This window comes from Macaca nemestrina, chromosome 3, assembly GCF_043159975.1.
Source record: "Macaca nemestrina isolate mMacNem1 chromosome 3, mMacNem.hap1, whole genome shotgun sequence".
Taxonomy (NCBI): Eukaryota; Metazoa; Chordata; class Mammalia; order Primates; family Cercopithecidae; genus Macaca; species Macaca nemestrina.
In genome coordinates, this window is record NC_092127.1 from 95,517,506 (window position 1) to 95,541,510 (window position 24,005).

At 36.3% G+C, this 24,005-nt stretch overlaps 1 protein-coding gene across 3 annotated transcripts in view; it reads right to left on the bottom strand.

Moving 5' to 3' along the window:
• The window catches only part of LOC105479619 (glutamate ionotropic receptor delta type subunit 2), a 1,566,744-nt gene that overhangs the window by 262,268 nt on the left and 1,280,471 nt on the right, over positions 1-24,005 (bottom strand). For all 3 annotated transcript variants that reach the window (XM_024792196.2, XM_011737665.3, XM_011737663.3), the window contains exon 13: positions 18,083-18,278. In XM_024792196.2, coding sequence (XP_024647964.1) covers positions 18,083-18,278 — 196 coding nt within the window. The remainder of the gene's footprint in view (positions 1-18,082; positions 18,279-24,005) is intronic.

The following is a 24,005-nucleotide window of genomic DNA, read 5'->3' on the forward strand; positions in this document are numbered from 1 at the left end:
ACTTGCTTGAATTCAGGAGGCAGAGGTTGCAGTGAGCCAAGATAATGCCACTGCCCTCCAGCCTGTGTAACTGAGTGAGATTTTGTCTTGAAAGAAAGAAAAGAAAGAAAAGAAAAGAAAAGCGAGAAAGAGAAAGAAAGAAAGAAAGAAAGAAAGAAAGAAAGAAAGAAAGAAAGAAAGAAAGAAAGAAAGAAAGAGGAAGGAAGGAAGGAAGGAAGGAAGGAAGGAAGGAAGGAAGGAAGGAAGGAAGGAAGGAAGGAAGGAAGGAAGGAAGGAAGGGAGGGAGGGAGGGAGGGAGGGAGGGAGGGAGGGAGGGAAGGAGGGAGGGAGGGAGGGAGGGAGGGAGGGAGGGAGGGAGGGAGGGTGTGCAAGCAAGCCAGCCAGCCCTACAGGAATTACTGATGAATTAGACATGAGGTGTAAGAGAAAGACAAGAGCCAATCTAAGAAAAATGAATTTGCTATCAAGTCAGAAAGAAAAAATAAAAGGTGGGACAACAACTGTTGGGTTTTGAATATATTAAGTTTGAAATCGCTGGATGACTAATAGAGAATATCAAGTGGGTAAATATTTTTGGTCCAATATATCATTCAGTGGCTCTCACAGCACACACAACTTAAAAAATGTGCATATTAGTAGACAAACACTAAGACAAAACTAAAAGCAATTCTAAGACTCTGGATAAGACTCCTGATTTTCAAACAGTATATTATCAAATAATATGCAAAATACTGTGAAATGCTGTCAGGAGTGCAGGGTTAGAAAATGAGATTTGAGTCTTTTATTATCGTGTATAATATGTGGAGCAATTTCTGAAAAACAGCTAGATTGACAAACTAAATTAGATTCCCTAAAGCAGAAAGGAAATTTGTCCAAATTTGCATATAATTATTATATCTGAGGCGCCAAATGGAGAAATGGTAAGACCATCTCTGTTGCTGGAATTGCATAAATGTATTTGTGTTAACATGGTGCAGGAGAATATTGATATTTTGAGTTGATAAGCTGATAAAAGCTTCTTGGGCTTCACAATTCAAGCACAGCATTTCACTTGACTGTAATTCACAACTCTCCTGCAGGCTGAATATTTTATACACAGAGTTAAATACACAAAGTATTAAATGCAATATATTTCTGACAGTATAATTTGAAGCAGAAAACTTCCATCACATTTACATACTGCTGAACAGATGGGGTGCTCAAGCTTAAGGTATTAGATGAGAATAAGTAAAGGAAGGCATATTGTTGGCCTTGTCATGGAAGGGGAAAGCAATAATTTGTGAGTTGCTATTCTTTCCTGGAAGTCTCCTATGTTCTTTCAAAACAAACACTGCATCTTTATACTACAAAGCACTTAATTTTTAAATGTTAAAAAACCCCACAAGCTCAGGAGATTAAAATACATGTATTCATTGAATTAGCCCAAGTTTATTGATCCCATTCTTTTACATTTTCCATATTTTAACACATATTTTTCCTCTGTTGGGGTAAATTACAAATCATATGCAACATTTAGGGAAATTTACCTGGTAATTTCTCAGAACATGACTAGGCCTCATAACCAGTTAGTAGGGAATTTCAGATTCAAACCCCATTTTTAATCTCCCTCTTTAGCCCAAACAACAAAAGTTTCAGTCAAATATTATCTTGGATACTTAAATAAATATTTAAGTATGATTTAGAAATTGTCAGAGATTAACAGGTAAATTCTTCTAAAATGTGGCAAAAATTGTAACTAATTCTAATAAGGAAAAATAAGCATAAAAATGAAAAGTAAAAATAATTTAGAATCAACCTTCCTGAGTTAATACAATGAACATAATAATATATTGTAACATGCAGAAATACAATATGCAATTTGTAATATGTATATATATTGTAATCTACATCTGTCTATAGTATATACATATTGTATACAAGTAAACAACATGGATTTACATTGATGTTGGTAGAATCTTCCATCATACTTGTTTTTGCTTATCAATTATCAACTTAACATAATATTTAAAGTTAAAGACTGAGAGTATTTAATAAAGGTTGTCTGTCTCCCTTCATGCCTTTCATCTTCTCTATTTTTCCTTTATTTTTTCTTTCTTATTTTGCTTTCTGCTTCCTTCTCATGGCTTCGTCTAGGATAAGGTGAGTAAAGCACCTGCCCTGTGTGCGTAATTGAAGGGTGCACCAAACTCAGTAATCAAAGTAAATAATACTCTAATGCAATATTTTAAGAAAAGAACAAAATTAATATAAAAATCCATTATAAAATATCAAAATTTCAAATAAAGACTAGATTTGCCAGTACCATATGGAGCCATATTGGTGCCTGGGGCAAAAGGGAAGATCAGCAATGCTGATCCCATCTGATTATTCTGTTTGGTGCCCCCTTCAATTATGCACCTGAGGCAAATGCCAAATTTGTTTGAGCCTAGCCTTTGCCTTACTCTGTCTTTCTTGCCTTACTTCCCAGCTGTCTAGACAAAAAATGCAAAATAAGTACATACAACTGATAATTTTGCCAAACTTGAAACATAATTCTACATGGCATCCTTCCCTAATCAAAATGATAGGTCTCAGTTACATAAACATACGAGACTGATAGCATTTAAATTGAATTGAAAATTACTGAAATTGTTCTTATAAAGTATTTTACTGGGAGCCTTTAAAGATAGTGAATAAGTTGTGCCACCCAGAATATAAGGAAAATATATAAATATCTGGTTTCTTTAAGAGGAACACTATGAGGACTCAGGCTGAGACATTTGGGATCTAAAATCATGAATAATCTGATATTGATTTCTATGAAATATTTTAGCCATTCAATTTGGAAAGAAAGATTAAGAATCAAGCTTGATTCTGTAGAGATGGAGGGATACAATGATGAATCACGTATGTGTTCTGACCCCAAATAGTATACGATCTAGAAGGATAGACAAGCAAAGACAGTTACAATATTAAAAGGAAACCATTTATGGAGATGGATACATTGTTAAAAAAATTTAATGGAGGAAGAAAATATTTTAGGAAAGACGTCATAGTACAACTGAGATAGATCTTGAAAATGGAGAGCCAATGGACAGAAAAAGAAGGCAGGCAGAGGAGTGCATTCCTGATGGAAGGAAAGAAATGAGCAATACCTGATATGAAAGAACATTGCGGGGTATGAGAGAAAGCCAATAACTTGGTTTGATAGTAATGTAAGGCATGTGAAAGGGAAGACACCCAAATCAATACCGAATAGGTGTTATTTAAGTAATGAATGAGTAAATGAATACTGAAAAACAGAATAATACTAACGTATAGAGACATTTGAATGCTAGCATCTACAATTTGCACTAGAGATAAAGTGGAACACTTACAGGCTTTTGAGAAAAGATGGATCACTTTCAGTGCTATGCTGTGGGAAGATGAATTTGCAGGAGGGGGCCAATTAGTTAGTTATTTCTGTAGTCCAGGAGGATGGTAATAACGACATGAATTACTAAATTGGAAGTAGAAAGTGAAAGGAGGGAATAAATTGGAGAGATGTGGCAGAGGCAGGATTGATAGTTAAAGCTATTAATTGGCTCTAGTAAGAAAGATGAAGGCAATGAAAATAACTCCTAAATTTCTAGCTTGATGAAAGGGAGGGCAGTGATGCTTTTAACAGAAATAAGGAACACAGAAAGATAAGCATCAACTTGCAAAGAAAGGCAATTAGTTGAGTGTTAGACATATGACTGGCAGGAGCACTGACAGGACATCCAGGTGGAGATGTACAGCAAGCAGATAAGTATTGCTTTGTTCCTAAAATGTAAACGATGTCACAAGGGGGGAAGCAACATTTGCCACTTGATATGCCCCATCACTTAACCTCTACTTTTCAATCAATTGCATGTAAGGAGCAAAGAGAGGGAAGGTTTTGTTACTTAGTATTGAAACATTCAAGACAATCTCTCTCTCTCTCTCTCACACACACACACACACACACACACACACACACACACACATACACTCCTGGTAGTATCAGTTAGGGTGATCAAATATTTTAGATTACTTTGATGCACCCGAAGCCCTGGATTCCTAAATCCTCTAATTCAAGGGCAACGTAATAAAGTGAGTGGCTTGCTTGGACTAAAATTCAGCCTACGCCACTGGGTCTCAAATATTAGATGCATTGGAATCACTTGAAGAGCTTATTAATAGACAATGCTCTAGTCTCTCCCCAGGAGTCTCTGATTAGGTAGTTTTGGGGTGGGATCTAAGACTTTACATTTCTCATAGGTTACCAAGTGGTGTCAATGCAGCTGGACCAGGAGATCACTGGCTTAAGACCAGGGCTTTTAAATAGTACCCAGAAGAGTGATTCTCAGAAGATAATCTGTGAACAATGTTTATCAGAATCATCTGTATTGCTTATTAATTTAATTCTTGGATCCCACCCCAGACTCAGTGTATCTTGATACTGTGGTTTGGAGGTTTGAGAATAAGCATTTTGGACAGCCTCACTAGATAATTCTTAATAGCATATAAAGTTTGAGAACCATTCAAATTGTGATGTGAATTTTAATCAGTTTTGAGAGGACATTACAGACAGACTTAAGTTTTTTAACTGTGATGGAAAGTGCAAGTGACCAGAATTAAGAGATGTGGGCTGGAGACATAAATGTTGACACTAATTAGCTGTGTGGCCTTAGGTAAATCACTTAACCTTTTTAGGTGTAATTTTCTCATCCATAAAACAAAATGATTAATCTAGAAGTTCCCTGCAGTCCTTTTCAGCTCCATAACTGTGATGAATTCTGGGAATTGCAATGGCAGAGTTAAACATTCCCAGAGTTTAGGAAAACAAATTATCCTCAATTGGATGTGTCAGAATAACATGAGTTTTTGTTCTGTTGAACTATACACACTTCCTTCCCCCATTCTGACTTGCTTCTTTTGCGGGGGGCTGGTTGGTAGGTTATTGGTCTTTTCTATCTTTGAGAATCACTACTGGGATGAGACATATTTGTGGGATAGATTGAGTCTTACCTCTCAGGAATGCTGATCTTTATATGATAAGCAAGCACAACCCAATTTTTATTGGAGCATATGGTGAAGATGATAGTCATTCAAGTTTATTTGCCAAAATAGTGCCTCAAAAATGCATACTAAGATAGAATTTAGATTTACATGATTTCTATCGCATACCCATTACGATGGCTACTATCAAAAAAAACACAAAATAAATGTTGGTGAGAATGTAAAAAAAATGGATCCCTTGTGCATTATTTGTGTGAAGGTAAAATGGCGCATCCATTATGGAAAACAGTAAGGTGGTTCCTTAAATAATTAAAACTACAATTGCCATTTTGCCTAGCAGTTCCACTTCTGGATATATACCCAAGAAAACTGAGAGCCATTATTCACAACAGCCAAAAGGTAGAAGCAACCCGTGTCTATTGATAATGAATAGATAAATCAAATGCAGCATATATGTGTGTATGCATATATGTATATACATATATATAGTATATATATAAAATGCAGGATATATGTACACACACATATATATACACACATATATACACAACAGAATATTATTTAACCTTAAAATTGAAGGAAATTCTGACACATGCTGCAATGTAGATGAACCTAGAGGACATTATACTAAGTGAAGAAAGCCAGTCAAAAAAGGACAACTACTATGTGATTACATTTATATGAGATATCTAGAATGTTTAAATTCGTAGAGACAGAATTGATTGCCATGGCCTTGAGGGGAGGAGGGAATGGAAGGAGGGAATTTTTAGTGGGTACAGAGTTTTAGTTTTGCAAGAAAAAGGGCTCTGGAGATGGATGGTGGTGATGGTTGCACAATAATGTAAATGTATTCAATGCTACTAAACTGTACATTTAAAATGGTTAAGATGGTGAATTTTATGTTACATACATTTTATAATTTTAATAAATAAAATTTAAAACCAATAAAAATTTTTCTTGAAAAAATGAACTTTAAATATTAAAGCTATGAATATGATGTGCTTAGATTATATTACAAGCCAATTTTTATCACATAAAAAGAGAAGCTTTATCTTTAGCTATGGAGTTTTTTAAAACCTAGTCTGCACTTTTGGACTCCAGTATTTAATGTTATGTATAATAGGAGAAATAAAGGAATAATGGAAGCAGCCAGTTATTTTCTACAAAACATAAGCATGGTTTTATATTGTAATATATTTATTTCCCCCAAACACTATCAAGACATTCAAATTTTATTTATTTTATTATCTCCCAGGCAAAGCTGGCGCCAGATAGCAGAGCCCTAAAGGATTCTGCAAGAAATATTGATTTAAAATGAGAAAAATAATAGAGTTATGGATATTTAACAAGAAAGGAGGAATTTATAATCAGAAGCTTTAGTGCCTAAGATGACAATTAATCTGAGAAATGTAAAAGCAGAAAGATATGCTAATAGTCATGGCATTTATATTTAGTCAGAGAATTGAATTTAGCAGTTGAAAAGGAGAAAATTGTAGAACACTGAACACATAGAATAAGAGGAGAGGGAGGGCCCTTTTGAGGATATAAAAGAACAGTCAGGGACTGGGAGTGACTGAAAACAAATGAAACTTACGTACGTATAACATACATATATACTAACGTGAAAGATGTTTTTGACAAAGAAATTGAAAAAGATAAGGGCATGAAAACATTTTATTTTTAAAAAAGTCAAAATGGAAATTAAACAAAAATTGTATTCATATGTGACTATTTGCATATGTGTGATTTTTGCAGATGTCTCCTGTTTATTTTATTTTATTTTTATTTTTTATTTTTGAGATGGAGTTTAGCTCTTGTTGCCCAGGCTGGAGTGCAATGGCACAATCTCAGCTCACCGCAACCTCCGTCTCCCAGGTTCAAGTGATTCTCCTACCTCGGCCTCCTGAGTAGCTGGGATTACAGGCATGTGCCACCATGCCTAGCTAATTTTATATTTTTAGTAGAGACACGGTTTCCCCATGTTGGTCAGGATGGTCTTGAACTCCTGACCTAAGTAATCCACCTGCCTCAGCCTCTCAAAGTGCTGGGATTACAGGCGTGAGCCACAGTGCCCAGCCATTATCTCCTGTTTAAATAAATGCTGAAATTTAATGGAGGTAAACTCTGAGGGTAAAATTGGAGACTAAAATAATTTTTAAATTATGGTAGGTATATTAAGTTCATTTTCTCACAGCTATAAAGAAATGCCTGAGACTGGGTAATTGATAAAGAAAAGAGGTTTAACTGACTCACAGTTCTGCATGACTGAGGAGGCCTCAGGAAACTTACAATCATGGAGGAAGGTGAAAGGGAAGCAGGCACCTTCTTCACAAGGCAGCAGAAGAGAATGAGTGTGAAAACGAGGAAATGCCACTTTAAAACCATTAGCTTGGCGAGAACTCACTCACTATCATCAGAACAGCATGGGAGAAACTGCGCCCATGATCCAATCACCTCCCACCTGGTCCCTACCCTGACACATGGGATTACAATTGAGATGAGATTTGGATGGGAACACAGCGCCAAACCGTATCAGTAGGATTATAATTTTTAATTTTTGGTATTTACCCAACAGAAAAATTTTAAAAAATGTATATGCATTTTCCAATTTGGGAAGTAACTTTGAGAGTAAGAAGTAAACCAAGGCAATGCGTTGGATATTTATTGGAATAATAAGTTTGAGAATATAACGCAAGCAGTGGGAAACAAATGCATCAATCTATTCTTTTTCATCCTGGGGAACTAGAAAGTTGGAAAATCCTTTGGAGAATTTTTTCACTTGAGTATGAGGCTGTGTGTTAAGTCAGGACTAACAACATAGGCTTGATGTTAGGGTCTCCGTGTTAAGGACTCCCACTACAGTCCTCTGCAGTTTCCTAGGAAGCATTTTCTCTCATAAGCTAGTAAACAGTTTGAAATTAGTGTCCAATGACTCGCTGAATATTCATTCCAGAAAAAAATCTTAGAATTCAAAAATTCTGTTTCCACAATTTTAAAATATGGAAGAAAACTAAGTTCAAAGTGGCTCTCTATTCTGCACAATCGAGAAATTTCTTTCAAATACTTCTGTTATTCTTTTTACATCTTATTGCTCATCTAGTTTGAATTATTATATTAATGTCCACTTAGTGAGTTCCAATGACACATGGCCCAGTAGGTGTCTTTGTTCCACAGGCACCTTCCTCCCCGACCACTTTATTGCAGCACCTTCTCTTCCAACTGCAATTGCTTTTTGTTTCATGCACATACTATACTCTGCTCACCTTCATGCCTTTCCTTAGGACATCTCCTCCCTATCCCATTTATTGTTATTTCTATGTTACCTAATCAAATACTACTCATTCTAAGTTTAATATCACTTTCTTTAGGAAGTCTTCACTGTTCTGAAGTCGCATCATCCTTCAGGCTATGCTAGGTTCCCTTTCCCTGTGTTCTTCCAATGTCTTGTACAACTCTCTGTGGGGTAACCACCGTTGTGCATTTTACTTAGCAGCCACTGAATAAATGTTTGTTGATTAAAGGAATGAGTGAATGAATAGATGAATTAGAACTGAATGTAGCTAATTAAAAGAAGAATTGGAGCAGATCTGGCTTTCATCATGAATTAAATCACTATGGAGAAAAAGCAATTTTAAAAGAATATGCTCTGTCAACAGCAGGTTGGTAGTATCATCTTTATGTACATAAGACAGCACTTCACTGTTTCATCAGCATCCAGTATAATTCATAGAATTTGTATATATATACACACGTATTTTTTCTTGGTATCCGGAAAAACATGTTTGTTTGTAGTATTTGTAGTATGATTTGTCTGCTGTAAAACTTGACACATTGTAACTTACGTAAAATTGCTTATGACGACCTAAGAAGTCTTCACAAGCAATTTGTACATGTGTCACAATGATTCCAGGTTTCTCCTTTTGTTTTTGAGAAAACATCTAATCAAGGCTGATTTTGATTTCAAATATCCATGAGTATTGTTAAAAACAAAAATAAGTCTTAATAATAATAAAAAAATCCAACTCTACTATTAAAAATGCATTAGCACGGCTGCTGGAAATGATCTCTACATTTTTTAAATTCTCCCACTGTGCAGTTGTCTTCTTTCATTGTGTGATGACTGACACGGACCTAAAAACTCTGATTTCTAGGGAGCAGAAAACATGCCAGTGGTATCTGAGCTCTCAGCTGCAGGGTGTAGTACTGAAGTGAATCATGTATCTGTTGGAATCATTTAGCAAAAGGGCAAATGTAGCAAATCCACTGCTACCTCCAAGTCCAGTGGTATGACAGTCCAGGCTTGGCGTTTTCATAGAACCAAAGCTGTGGAGTTTGTTGTCTTGTTTTTCCCCAAGCCATTTTCAGTTTGCTTATTTATTTCTCTAATAAGGGCCTAACCCAGATTTTGAGGTCATATACCTAGTCAGTATATTAGCAAGTCGCTCACTAAACCTCCAATTAGTCCTCACCCTCCTTCTGCTGCTGGCTCATTAATTGTCATCTACTTGGGCATTTTTACTCAATGACAAATGATGCTTACAGCTCTAGAAGGAAGGGGAATGGAACGAGCATAAAAGAGGCTATGGCCGACATGCAAGATTAGGACAAAGTATAGGCGAAGCTGTGTAACAGTTGAAATCTGTTTTCTACTCACAGCCTTTTTTCCTTTGGGCAACGTGGTGCAGAGTTGCTTCATCCTTAAGTCTAGCATGTATCAGCTGCTATCTTTCCCAGCCTCACTCAGCTGTGGGAAGCAATGTCCTGAAGACTTTCAGCTGCTGGTGAGATTGCTGTGAGTCAGGCTTCCACTGCCATTGTCAGGGATGAAGAGGGACCTCATGCTTCAGTAAGCACCTGGCAATATGCAAACCCCTCCTGCCACCCCACTCTCATCAACACAATTTGCCTAGAGTCTATGTTGGTCCTGGATTCCTAAATGCTGCCCTCATGGAAAGTCTGAAATTTCCAGATGACGCTTTAAATCTCACTGATATGGATCTGCACATCCCTTGATTTTGACCAGTTTTCCTATTCCTCTACAACTCTCCAGGTTCTTCTACTCTGCTCTATGAAACCTTATTATCAGCAGGATCTGTATATCTAGGGAGGTCATACAATTTGTTGTCATACTGATAATACTCTTGAGAGTGAGTGGGAATACAATTAATAACACTGGGACAAGTGGCAAAATCGAGACTGTCCCAAGCAAACTAGAACAAATAATCACCTTACCTATAACCTCCATTTGTTTTTTGAATTTCCTTTTACTTTATTTTGCTAAGTAGAATGTACTTATCTTCTGGGGATACTGCATTGCCTGTGGTCTTGTGGTGGTTATTTTTTTTCTGCTACAACACTCATACCACTGGGACAGGATCTGGGGTTGGTATCCTCCTTGTCCCTCAAACCATTTCTAGACCCTTGTCCCGAAAATTCTCCAACCTTGAAGCTGTTATCAGACTTTACTGCCTGCCACTCAGTGTTACTGTGGTCATCTACTGACTCTGCATCAGTCCTCCAACATTATTTGAATATTTTTATCACTTGACTTTCTGTCACTGTCCCAAATAGGAGTTCTGTGTTTCTTCTTGGCGATTTGATTATTCACATAAGCATCTCTTTCCAGTACTTGCTTTTTCAGTCTCAAGAATTCTTCTCCTCCAAAGATTTTTGTCTTTTCTATTACCTCAGCCAACAAATTCCATGTCATATCAATTTCAATAACTGTATTATTTTCATCATTTCAATTTCAAACATGTCATCTCAGAACAAGCTTCATGTTACTTCCAATTTTATCCTTCTTGTTTGCTGATTCCAAGAATTCCAGTCCCATCTAGGCCCACAATGCATTGTTCCTGCCATCCTTTTCATATCCTCAATTCCCTTTTGTCATTGCTTTCCGGTTATATAGCACAGATTCTATGATTCATAACAATAATTACTTTTGTTTTGCATGTCCTCCTAATTTCCTTGCTTGCTCCTATTATCTTCTATCATACTCTTCTGAAAACAGTAATTCTGGTGAAATATATTCTTTGTGGACTTTGCACTTATACTCAGTCAGCTAACGATGATGACTAGAAAAAAACTCACAATCATGCTGACTGGTCTCAATGTATAGTCATGACCACTGATTACAAACCCCTTTAGTCTTACCTAGAAAGTTTATCACAGTTTAGTAGTCTACTATCTCTTCCATTTTCCAGGACAGCCATTCCTATTTTCTCTTTCTTCAAATCTCCAGAAAATCTCTTTCCTGCTGCTTACATTTTGGTGATGACTTTGGTTCCTGTTTCTTTGAGTAAATATAATACAAGCAGTCAAGGATGAACTTCCTTATGCTCCCACCACCACATCTTCTAACTTATTTCCTTCTCTCCTCTTACTAAGTCTGTGGACTGTGCTTCTAAGTCCAAACCCTCTACCTGTGCACCAAGAGGCCATAACTTATCTCCTAATCAAAGAAAGTTCTCCAGCAATACTGCAGTCTTTTTCCTGCATCATAGGTTTCCTTCACTTTATTGCATCTTTCTATCAATACACAGATACTGTATATGTATTCTTTCCAAAAAAATTCCCCAAACTTGACATCCTATTCCAGAAACCCCTTTCATTACTGAGCATTTTCTTTCAGCAAAATTTCTTTAAAAAGGAGTTATTCCTTTAAAAAGAACTATAGTGTCTACTTGTCAGTTTTACTACAGTTATCAGCAGTGCAGTGTCACTCCTCCAACATGGCTTGAAGATTTTATCACTTGGCTCTCTGTCACTCTCTCAAATACTGGTTCTGTGTTTATTCTTGGTGATTCAATTATTTGTATAGGCATTTCTTTCCAGTACCTGGTTCTCATAATCTCCTTTTCCTAGTCTCATAACCTCCACATCCTCTCTTTTACTTCTTTTCTTTTCTCCAATCTTTCTCTAATCTCTTCTTCTACTCTACCAGGCCTGTTGTTGTCGTCAGGTCACCAGTGAATCCTGGTTTCCAAATCCACAATTAATTCTTAGCATTCATCATCCTTTATCATGAGCATCATTTGACAGACAGTTGATCTTCTGAACTTCTTGGAATTCTTCTTTTCTTTTGGTTTTGAAACTACCACTCACTCTCTCTTGTTTTCCATCCTACCTCACTAGCTGATAGTTTCCTGATGCTTTGTTATGCGCTCTCTGTCTCTGCCTCCTCTAAATATTAAATTATGTTTAGAATTTTTTCTTTTCTAGATATACTCACATCCTCAGTGGCCACATCCAGCCTTGTGGCCTTAAATACAAACTTTGCCTGCATAATGAATAAGCATTTCATATTAACTACCATGCCGAGACAAATTCTCATTTGACTTATCAAACCTACTCTTGTCGTGGTTTTCTCAATCTCAATAAATGCCAACTTCATCCCTCTGCCTACGTAAGCCAAAGACATTGAAGTCATCCCTAACTCCTCTTTTTCACCCCACATTCACTCTTTTAGAAAATTTTGTCAGTGTTACCTTCAAAATAGTTTAAATTTAATCCCTTCTCATCACTTTCACTATAATCACTCCGGTCCACTCATCCTTATGCCTCACTTGGATTATTACAGTGGCCTTCTCACTAAGCTTGCCGCTCCCACCCTTGAGCCCCCTGGTCTCCCCACAGCATCTAGAGCAGACTTTTAAAAAGAAGTTACCTTGTGTCATTGTGTCACTCATCTGCTCCAAACTCTTCACTGGTTTCTCATCTCAGAGTGACCAAGGTCATCAAAATGACTCACAGAATATTATATCAGTGATTGTCAACCCTTATTGTGAATCAGAATCACTTGAAGGAATGTGAGAAATTCAGCCACCTTCCATTTGCCAATTAAGATATAATTAGGACTTTAGTGGGGCCCAAGCACCAGCCTTTTCAATGGCCTCCATCCTGCCCACTTCCCACTTATCTGCCCCTCCATCCCCTAACCCCATCTCTGTGCACCCTGCTCCAGCCTCACTGATCTTCTTGACATTTCTCTCCAGCAAGCCAAGCTAGCTTGTGTCTCAGGAATTTTGTAATAAGCATTCCCTCTGCCTGGAGCACTTCCTGTTCCCTCTCTCCCAACTATATGCATGGTTCACCCCCTGTCCTCTTTCAGGTCTCCATTCAAATGTCAGTTTCTCAGAGAAGTATTTCCCAACCACCCAATATGGGATGGCAACATCCTCTTCATGCTCTGCTTTTTTTTTTCATTCTTACCTTTCAAATTTTTCTTTAGAGCCCACATTTATGCTTGTCTGTTATCTCCTCTTCACTACAATATAATCTCCATTTAGGCAGGAACTTTACCTGTTCTATTACACCCTCCAATGCCTAGAACAGAGCCTTGGAAACAATAGGTATTCACTGAATATGTGTTGAATGAGTATGTAAAATAGCAGGTTCAAGTCTACTTAGTTTTTCAGCCAGAGCTGAATAAAACTGGAGTAGGCTTACTCACTAGGTTCATAGGGTCTGGAATTTGTCTTCCTGCCTCAGTCTTCTAAAACCCATGACATTGGCTCATATTGATATGACCAATCTTTTGTGTTGGCTTCCATTTTAATACATCACTTTTCCAGCTGGGATTAGAGCTAGGCCCTGAAGTCCAGTGGCTTGGCTGCAGCCCTGATGCCCACTTTGGAGCTTGTGAGTTCCCCGCAGTAATAGCACCCTTTTTCCCATATTGCTCTCAGACTTCTACAGACAGACAGCCTTATACATTAATGCTATCTTTATGACTGAATACTGCTGGTGCTGGCACCACTACCGACTTCCCTGTTACTATGTTATCCATTTGAGCGTACATATCCCCTTGGAATTTCATAGTCTGAAGTATTATTCACTTACAAATCCTATCCTACCAATCCTGGTTTTATTCACTTCTCTAGTGGTCTTCTATGCTGAGATTCTAGAACAATTTGTTTTTTTCCCCAGGAGTTATAATAGATTAAAGGAAAGTGAATATCGCCCTCATAATAATCAGAGACTTCCCTATTTTAGTACTCCATATGATCCTTAATCTCTGGTCAGATCCTCACCTGCCACCTGGAAGTTTCTACATCTACTCTCAGAAGCTATATCTGTTTATATCCTAGGCCCTTCTAAAATAATCTAATAGACTAAATTCCACTAATGTGCTAATGCCAATAACTGCTCAAAGTCACAGTCTTTTAAGATGTATTTGGGTTTTAAGAGAAATGAACTTCTCATGATGTAATTTCAGAATGTTGCTGAGTCACCATCATGGCCTCCTAACTGGCTTCCAGCTTCCATGTTGCCATCTTCCATTTGTCTCAGCACAATAGTCATACGATTTGCCAAAATATGTTATCATGTTGCTCTTCAGTTCAAAACTATCCTGAGGTTTCATATCCCACATAGAGAAAAAGTCACCTTAGAATGTTCTAGACAGTCCTGCATTAGCACAACTCAACTTTAACATGCATATGAACCACCTATGGATATTGTTAAAATGAGATTCACATGTAGAAAGGCTGGGATGGGGCATGAGTGTCTATATTTTTAGGAAGCTCTCACGTGATTCAGACACTGCTAGTCCACAGGACTACACTTTGCATTGCTAGACCCCACATGATTCATCTTCTCTCTACCTTCAGACCTTTTACTTCTTGACCTTGTTGCACTTCTGGTATTATTCCTTATTTCTGAAGCCATACTGGCCTCTTTCATATTCTTGGAACATGTAGGCATGCTTCTACCTCAGGGCCTTTGTACTGGCTGATCCTCTTTCTAAAAACACTTTACTCAGACATACACACACTCTCCCCTCTCCAACCTGCTTAAAGTTTTTATTCAGATGTTACTTTCTTAGTGAAGACTTCCCTGGCTACCTGATTTAATAAAGCAGATTACCTTGCTTCTCAGTATTTCCCATCCTCTTCTCCTACTTTATTTTTTGTCCTTAACAATTCTCACTACTGAACATACTTGTTTATTGTTTACACCTACTATAATGCAAACTCCATGAAGGCATTTGTTTTCATTTCTGTTCATCCCAGTGACTAATGTACTGCTTGACACGAAGAAGGTGCTCAATACATAATTGTTGAATGAATGCATAAAACATGCAGTTGCATGTTAAAAATCATATTTTTTCTACTTATGCAAAAGGTCTTGGTTGAAACAAGGCAGAAAAAAAATCTGTTCTAGTTTACTTAGGGCAGTTTGATACTAAGGATAGCAAATCAGAACTCATCTACTTGATGCTCATTTACACAGATTTCTTTGGTACAAGCCAAATCAAGATAGTGGATGAGATCAGTATCTACCTTTCAGTAAGAGAAACTTGAGACTAGTAGCACAATTAAGAATAAACAAAGACGGAGACATTAATGGAATCTATTTAAAGTTATAGATTGTGAGGATGGTTTTTCTCAGTGATTCAGTCTTTCCTGGAAGGCAGTTACTATATATATCCATATATATATATTGTGTGTGTGTGTATACATATCCATATATAGAGTGTGTATATATATCCATATAGTGTGTGTATATATAATATACATTATATAATGTACATAATATATAATATACATTATATAATATACATATGTAATATAACATATAATATATACATATATACACACACACATATATGGATTTATGGATTCTTGCTCAAGATATTATAGAAGAAGTGTGGCCTTTTGTGAAATGTTGACCTAAAAGACCTCTGATGTCTTATCTGCCTGTATAAGTTAGAAATCAATGACAGAGAATAAAAAGCTGCTGTGTGAAATGTTCAAGACTCGTTTCTTGAAGAAGAATACACAACTGCATTTCATGTGTCATAGTTCTCAATTTCATGAAACTCCAATGAACTTTATCAGGTGAAAAGGTTATTATTTGTTTGTTGGTTGTTTTGTTTTTTAACAGAAACTGGCCAAGACCTTGTAAACTTGAACCAAAATACGTATTATTATTAGCTGTTCTCTGCCTAATCAATTGTCAGCTGTTTCTAATTTGGGTTGAAAGAAATACATAGTACAAACAAATTTCACTTAGATATTTTCTATTATAAATTCATTCAGAAGGGCATTTTCACTAGCCCTCTAGTAAATCAGAAAACTGATATAATAAATACTTGAGAACTTGATTTGCAGTTTCAAACTCATTAGCACTCCTTATCAGCAGACGAAGAATAGAAATTATTCTCTACCTCTTTTATTGAATCTTTATTTTATTATATCACAACTTTACATGAAGGTTAGGAAATATTAAACAATAAAGCTTTATAATTACAAATCCCTCACATATACATTATCTCAGGTAATCTTCAGGGCCATCTTATGAGAAAGATTTATGGCTCTACTCATACTACTTATTGATGCTTTATATTTATTATCTTATTTAATCTTGACAAAAACTGTGTGAGGTAGAATTCTTATCTTCATGATGCAACTCCCAAGGCCCAGAGATTTTAAGTAACTAGTTATGTTTATACATTTTATTTTAAAAATGAGCTGGATTCAAACCCAGGTTGATGTGTCTATCAATACCATGCTGGTGGGAGAAAATAAAATAAAATTTCTGTGGAATAATACTGTATAGAATGAGGTTATAAAGGCATAGGGAGCTTTGGCTCCTAAAATGGAATAGAAATATGAACTATAAATTTCTATTCATAGTAATCATCAAAAAAATTCATTTTTAACAGACATTATAAAGGAATGTAACTTATCTTCAAAGCCATTTAGTATACTTATTCTGAACACAAATTCATTAACATGCTATGAGTACCTGGTAAGCCTTAAAATGTCTACCCTCCTTCTCCCTTCCCCCAAAATACATGTTCATTTACCCACTTGGATCCATCCCTCAACCCCACACCCCATTAACTGGGAGAACCATGCTGAAACTCCAGGAGCCAATGGTTCTCTTGAGAAAGCCAAGAAATATTTTAGAATCAATAACTGAGTTCCAGAAAATGGGGTATAATCAGGGCAAAGAGGATAGAGGCCATTGCTAACATCTCCAGGATATTCACTTCCTTAAAGACATCATTAATACTTGGAGAAAGGTTTATGTTAGCATTATCAGCTCTCAGAAGAATGATATCAGTATGGTGACTGCAAGAATTACTAGGCTGACTCTAGGGACCATAGTAGTAGCAGTGGCAGATAAAGGGTGCTAGATGAAAAAGCAGAGACTAATGCTGAAACCTGTCACAGAATAATTTTTATAGTCATCAAAATATCCTCTAGCATGATATTATTGAGTTTGCCTTTAGAACAGGAAACATAGACTTGGAGTCCAAATTATTCTGCAGTGGGAGGTCAGAGAGAAAAAGTGTATACTACTATTGCTGCTATTACTGACATTCATTCCTGCATTCTGTAATTATTTATTAAATGTCAACAACAATTTTCACTAGGTTAGTCACTAGAGATGATTTTAAGAAAAAACAGTCAGACATCTCATTGAGGTTGATAGGGTTTGAACTGCTTCTGTATATATGTTTATAAACTACAGCTCAGAGTAAAAATAGCTTTAAGATTTTCACATAAAAAAGTCTTTCTATGCCTTTTTAATATAGATAGTTATAGAAAAAGCAAGATGTAAATAAAGATTTTCACATTTGGAAATAGAAACAGACATCTGTAGGAACCTTATTTGTTGACAAGATTAACTTTTACTTCCAGATAACTTCACATAAGCACAACTAAAGATAACGGTTTAATCTAAAAACAAGTGCAGTGTAGAAAATACCCTGAGTCATTTAAAAGAATCAGATAACTTGAATGATATTTGGAATTGGATTTCTAAAAATCTTTTTAGACTTCATGTTCGTTAAGTCCTTAACCCTTTTCTGAACAAAATACCAGGGTGTGTATTTGATTTTGGAATTCAAATGGAAACCGATCTGTTAGACACATTACAGAGGACTTTGAATTCCCTTTCTGGTGTCATCAGCCATTTAAAAAATCTTCTTTAAATCAATATAAGATGTAATTTAACAGGAAATTCTCTGTCAGCATTAAAGATTAAAAAAAAAAATATCAACTTCGTAATTCCAGCATGGGAAACAAAATGGTAAGGACTATTAATGGACAACCATGGACATTACCTTTTGAATGCCTGCTTGGGACTCCAGAACATTGTTCTCCGATCCGTTGCTTCGGTTGATCATCCGCCACATTTGGGAATACATGCTATCCCTCTCAAAAGGATTCAGTCCTTTCATGCGGACATGCTCATACACTGCAGAGTCTAGGACTGTGCCATAAGGGATTTCTGTTTGCTTGGAAAGGTCCTGGAGAGACCTTGATTATTGGGAGAGAAGAGAGACACAAGAGACAGTACTGAGTATTTTCAAGTGGGAATAATGTTAAAAGAAAAAAAAAAGGCAATATGTGTGCAAACATACATCAAATTGCTTTTCTTGTTTTGTTGTTTCCTAATATTAGGATACAATGTGTGAGAAAGAAATTCCATCAAAGACAAGTTAAATCAGACTGCTAGTCTTAATCATATGCTAATTTAGTAATTTTTAAAAAATTTCAATATGTTATAAGTATTAGTTCTACATTTCTTTAGGTAGCAAGGCTTATTTTTTTAAATTATAGAATTTACATAAACAACATGCTTTGAGGTCAAATGTAGTCTTAAAAATTAGTAGTTATGATAGTCATTATTTATTGAATACATACATATCAGACAATTGATATATATTATCCTCACAGAAATGCCTCACATAAATAATTATTTGACCTACTTTATGGATGAGGAGACTTAGGTTGAGAGAGTAAGTGACTTGATCAGTGTGGCATAGTCAGTGAGTGCGAGAGCTAGAATTCAAATGTGGGTCTGTCCAGCCCCAAAGATCACAGTATTTCCAATGCAAGATGCTGGTTCTTATTTCTATATTTCTTTTGCTATATTTGCTTTAGCACTGTGTGTGTGTGTGTGTGTGTGTGCACGCGCGTGCGTAGTGTGGAGGTGCGGGGAGTGCTTTCTATTTGGATGAGAATACATTTCATGTTTCTGGAAAGCTGAAAACATATTCAGAATAATGCTTCAAGATTTTTAAGTCAATCTTTTGAGTTACAGAGAGCATCTACTTGTCCCAGGTTATCTGTCTCTAAATCGGTGGTCAATTTCCCTCCATTTGAGTTGGAGTCCCTCTATATTTTCCAGCTTAAAGAACCAGTTATCATTCCACTGGAACTCATTGAATTTGTGTAGGTGCCCAACTCTAATGACTGACATTTAAGAACAAATACTGTGCCTTTGGCATACTGTTAAAATCAGATGCTGGTACAGTTACAACTCACTAACTTTTGGGAATGGGAACATGCTTTGGAACACTATACCATACTTCAAACAAGAAAGAATGCGCACAGAACTCTATAACCATGAGCCACGAATCTCATGTAATGTATACCTCTGAACTTTTGGTGTGTTTCTAGATAGAGTTTGCTAATGATTTCCTGAGGATCTTTGCAACCAACACTAGCATTGGGCAAAGGCACTGGGAATACTCTTGCAGTTCACCAATCTCCATCATGTACAAAATTGTGTTGGAAACAATACATTATGGGCCATGTTTGTTAGAGGAATATTTATGCCAATTTCTAATAGTAACTTTCAGCAAAATTTAATCTGCATTTTATTGAGTTTTGTTTTGTTGATGTATATTATTTACTCCATGGAAACTACTATGATAATTCCTCTTTGCTCTACACATCTGATGCATAAAATAATGCATTTAAATCATCCTATTTGAAGAGAAAGTGTAATTCTGGAATTTTCTGAAATATTCTAAACGATTAAATGAATTCTGCCATTTGTAAAAGATAAACTAAAGTGATAATGTAAATGAATAATTGAGGGTGAAAGCAAGAATAAAATGAGCCGTATATAGTTAGGATGCAACTAAATAACAAAGTGAGTGGACATTTACTTGCAGGACATACTATAATTATCTTGGTGTATTATAACAATAAAAATTTTGTTTCCAGAGAGCAATTTACTGCTGTTTTCAGTAGTATCAGTAAAACTGTATTATAAACATGAACATTTTAAACATATATCCCTGTTTAGTGGAGGTTACCCAAAAGTGGTAACACAGGAAGAAGAAACGGAACATATCTACACAAGTTATAACAATACTCATTTGTTCAGTTTCTATAAATACAAAGGTGAAGACCAGATGGTTGTACAGAGTACCATCTAGAACCTGCAGGTGTATGGATGGAGAGAGCACATATTGCAGGTCACCAGACACCCTACCAGTACAAGGTTGGGCCCTTGGCTGTCTGGCAGTACTAGCAATCAAACTTAACTATAACCAGCAGAAGGTTTTAATTTAATGGAGGTGAGATCACAGTTTAGCACGATTTTTTTCCCAGTGCCTTCATTTAAATATATAAATGGTTTGCCCAAATAGTCACCCTGGCTAAATGCTGCTAAATAAATTAGTGCTCCTTCTTATCCTTCCATGAAAAGAAAACTGAAACCAAATGTTAATATCTTTAATATGATCAGGTTTTTGTGACATAGCTTCACCTTAAATATTAGCTTTACAGCCTGAAAAATCTAAGTTTTAATACAGTTTAGCTGGCGAAGTTGTTTTGTACACAATACATTTTTAGAGGAGTATCTTATATATTGCCTATGTGAAGCTCCTGGTGTTACAAAAAAGGCAGTTTATATTCAACATACTTCACATTTAGAATAGCAGAGCATTTCGTAATTTAGAACAAAGGCATGTTCTCTCTAGTAGTTTGTGATATCAAGTGCAACTTATAAATTTGCCTTGAGACATATTTGCAATAAAACTTACAAGTTTTCTGATTCAGCATGTTCCATCATAGTACACTACGATAGCACCAAAGATGACAAAAATAAAACGACTGAAGCAAAATGAAGTGAACACAAATAGCTTATTACAGAATGAAAAGGCCATTTCAGGAGCCCAACATAGAAAGGGAGTAACTATTACAAGTGGTCACTTTGTTTTTTTCATACTAAGAAGAGTTTCGAACAAGATTAGCAGAAATGCTGTAGCCTATATTATGAACCTCTAAAGGAAATATAGTAGGTTATTCAACAAATGGTAATCTTCAAAAACTTGTATCTGAAGGTCAAAATCTGAGTGCATAATATTTAGACATGCCCAATCATTGTTTTAAAATGTAAAACAATCATAGAATCATTAATAGGCACCTAATATATACATTAATTTACCATGGCAAATATTGACATTTCTTTTTTAACAATAGACATTTTCTCAGATGATAGAAGGAATGGGAAAATCAGCTGGGTGCAGTGGCTCTCGCTTGTAATCCCAGCACTTTGGGAGGCCAACGCGGGTGGATCACCTGAGGTCAGGAACTTGAGACCAGCCTGGTCAACATGGCAAAACCCTGTCTCTATTTAAAAAAAAAAAAAAAAAAAAAAAAAAAAAAGCTGTATATGGTGGCAGGCACCTGTAATCTCAGCTACTTGAGAGGCTGAGGCAGGAGAATTGCTAGAACCTGAGAGACGGAAGTTACAGTGAGCTGAGATTGCACCATTGCACTCCAGCCTGGGTGACAAGAGCAAAACTCCATTTCAAAACAAAAAAAAAAAGGAATGGGAAAATCTAGAGTACTCCAGATACTCCAGAGAAGCGTTATCTGTGAACATAGTATTAGTATGTATAACTCATACTACGTTTCTCTACCTAACCACATATACTCATGTAAAAGTCAGTGAATGCTCACTATGAGAACCCATTAAACCTGAGCTCTCTTCTCTCAAACCCACACTCTCACTCATGCACAAGGTAAAAAATGAGTGTCTATAGCTCTAAGTGGTGGATGATAAAAGAAATGCTTCGCTGCTCTAATCAGCCTTATCTTCTTGACACCTGACTGAGATTATTCTTTTATTCCTGCTACTGTTCTCCGATCAGACTAGCATCAAACTATGGGTACTGAACAATACTGAGAGCTTACAGGTAAGTTATATTTAGTTATCTGTATGAACAGTACATACACTGAGGAACTGTGTAATTTAGGGCAATTCTGTGAAAATAAATTTTTAAAATTTGAGTGGCTTTAGGTTTCTGTAAAATTCTTTCCAAACACTGAAACCCTTTTCAAGCATTTAAAATTAATTTGGGGCCAGGCACAGTGGCTCACGCCTGTAATCCCAGCACTTTGGGATGCTGAGGAAGGCAGATTACTTGAGATCGGGAGATTGAGACCAGCCTGGCCAACATGGTGAAACCCTGTCTCTACTAAAAATACAAAACTTAGCCGGGCATGGTGGTGCACACCTGTAATCCCAGCTACTCACGAGGCTGAGGCAGGGGAATCACTTGAATCCAAGAGGCAGAAGTTGCAGTGAGCCAAGACTGTGCCACTGCACTCCAGTTTGGGCAACAGATCGAGACTCCCTCTCAAAGAAAAATAAAAAATAAAAACAATAAAATTGAATTAATTATTTAATATGTGATAGCCTACTATTAGATATATTTGATAGCAATAGCTTTACCACTGAGTAGGTTAGATTTTAAAGTCAAGCATATCTGTCAAATCGTTACTTGATCAGGTTTCTACTGCTTTTATATAAAGATTTTTATGTTGATGATTCCTCCTTCCACAATGTCCTATTGAATGATTTCTACTGGTATTTTTTTGTGGAATTTACCCCCACCCCCTGGCAGAGTCAGGTGATTTTTTATAAATACTGTTGAAGAAGAATTCATGCATTGAAATGGAATAAATAATGCATGATTTCCCTTCCAAGTATGAGATTGTGTGAATTTATGATACTAAATGGTCATTAATTTCTTCATAGTAAACTCTTTGGGACATTTATACAACTTTATAGTAATGAAATAAGGTAATATTAAATACGTTGCTAAAAACACATCTCTAAAACTGTCAACTAATTTTTTTTAATCTAATGCCTAATCCCTCTGTGGTAAACTTTCACTCATATTTTTTTCCTATTTTACTTTAACAAGAGAGTAGATGTTACTATCCACATAAAACTTATAAACCTCTCTGCCCCTTCTCCATTTTCTTTGTCTTCTCAGATTAAAAACTACATTTAGCCTGGTTGTGTGGAATGCTCACCAACAACTGACAAGAGTGACCTGCCAGCCTGGCTTTGGGGAATTGTAAGTCTAATCCCATTTTCCATGGGATGGAACAAGTCAACTTAAGTTATCACATCAGAGGAGATTTCCCTTCACAGGGAAAAAAAATGGAACGTGGCCGATAGGATAGGCACCAGATGCTTCAGGCAAAAGGGCTAACAGTGGAAAAGAGACAAATAGGGGTATATGACAAGCATCCTCCAACTCAGTTTAGGTTCCCCTGATTCTCTTCCCAGTTTTCTCCTTTGGATGCTGATTTCAGCAACTGTCAAAGGACAGATACTGTTACAGCCCTGAGAGCTCATTAGCAACCATGTAAAGAGCCTGCCTGTCCATTGGTTGTAGCAGCTGAGAGCTGTCCTCTGAAGTGCAGTGACAAGTTTTCCAGCACAAAAAGTGATCCAAAATGTAGCACTTAAAGGAACAACTAATATGCCGGGAGGGTGAGAATTAGTGTTGTTCAGACCCAAGAAGCAAGTCAAAGTGTTAGAAAATGGATTGGGGTGCTTGGTAAGGCAGGGCACCCCTAAGAGGTACTGCCAACAGCCCAGCACTGAGCAAACTCTTCATTTCTAAAAGCATGAATTGTGAAAACATAAATATTTGTGTTTCAATCTTTGAGAAAATTATTTAAACTTCTCCAAAATGCAATTTCTTTCTCTATTAAGCAGGAGAATACTTTCATATCAAGGTATCTAGAGGTTTGAATTAGATACTGTTTATAAGATACTTTCTTAGTAATTAGCTTTCTATGAGCACTCAATTACCAGTAGTTAAAATTATTGATGTTATTATGATGATTACTATTACTTTGTTCTCTATTACAGTTTCTTGAATTGCTATATCCTTATTTCCTATCAATTGGATTCATTCTCAGCTAATTCCCTTCCTTACCTGT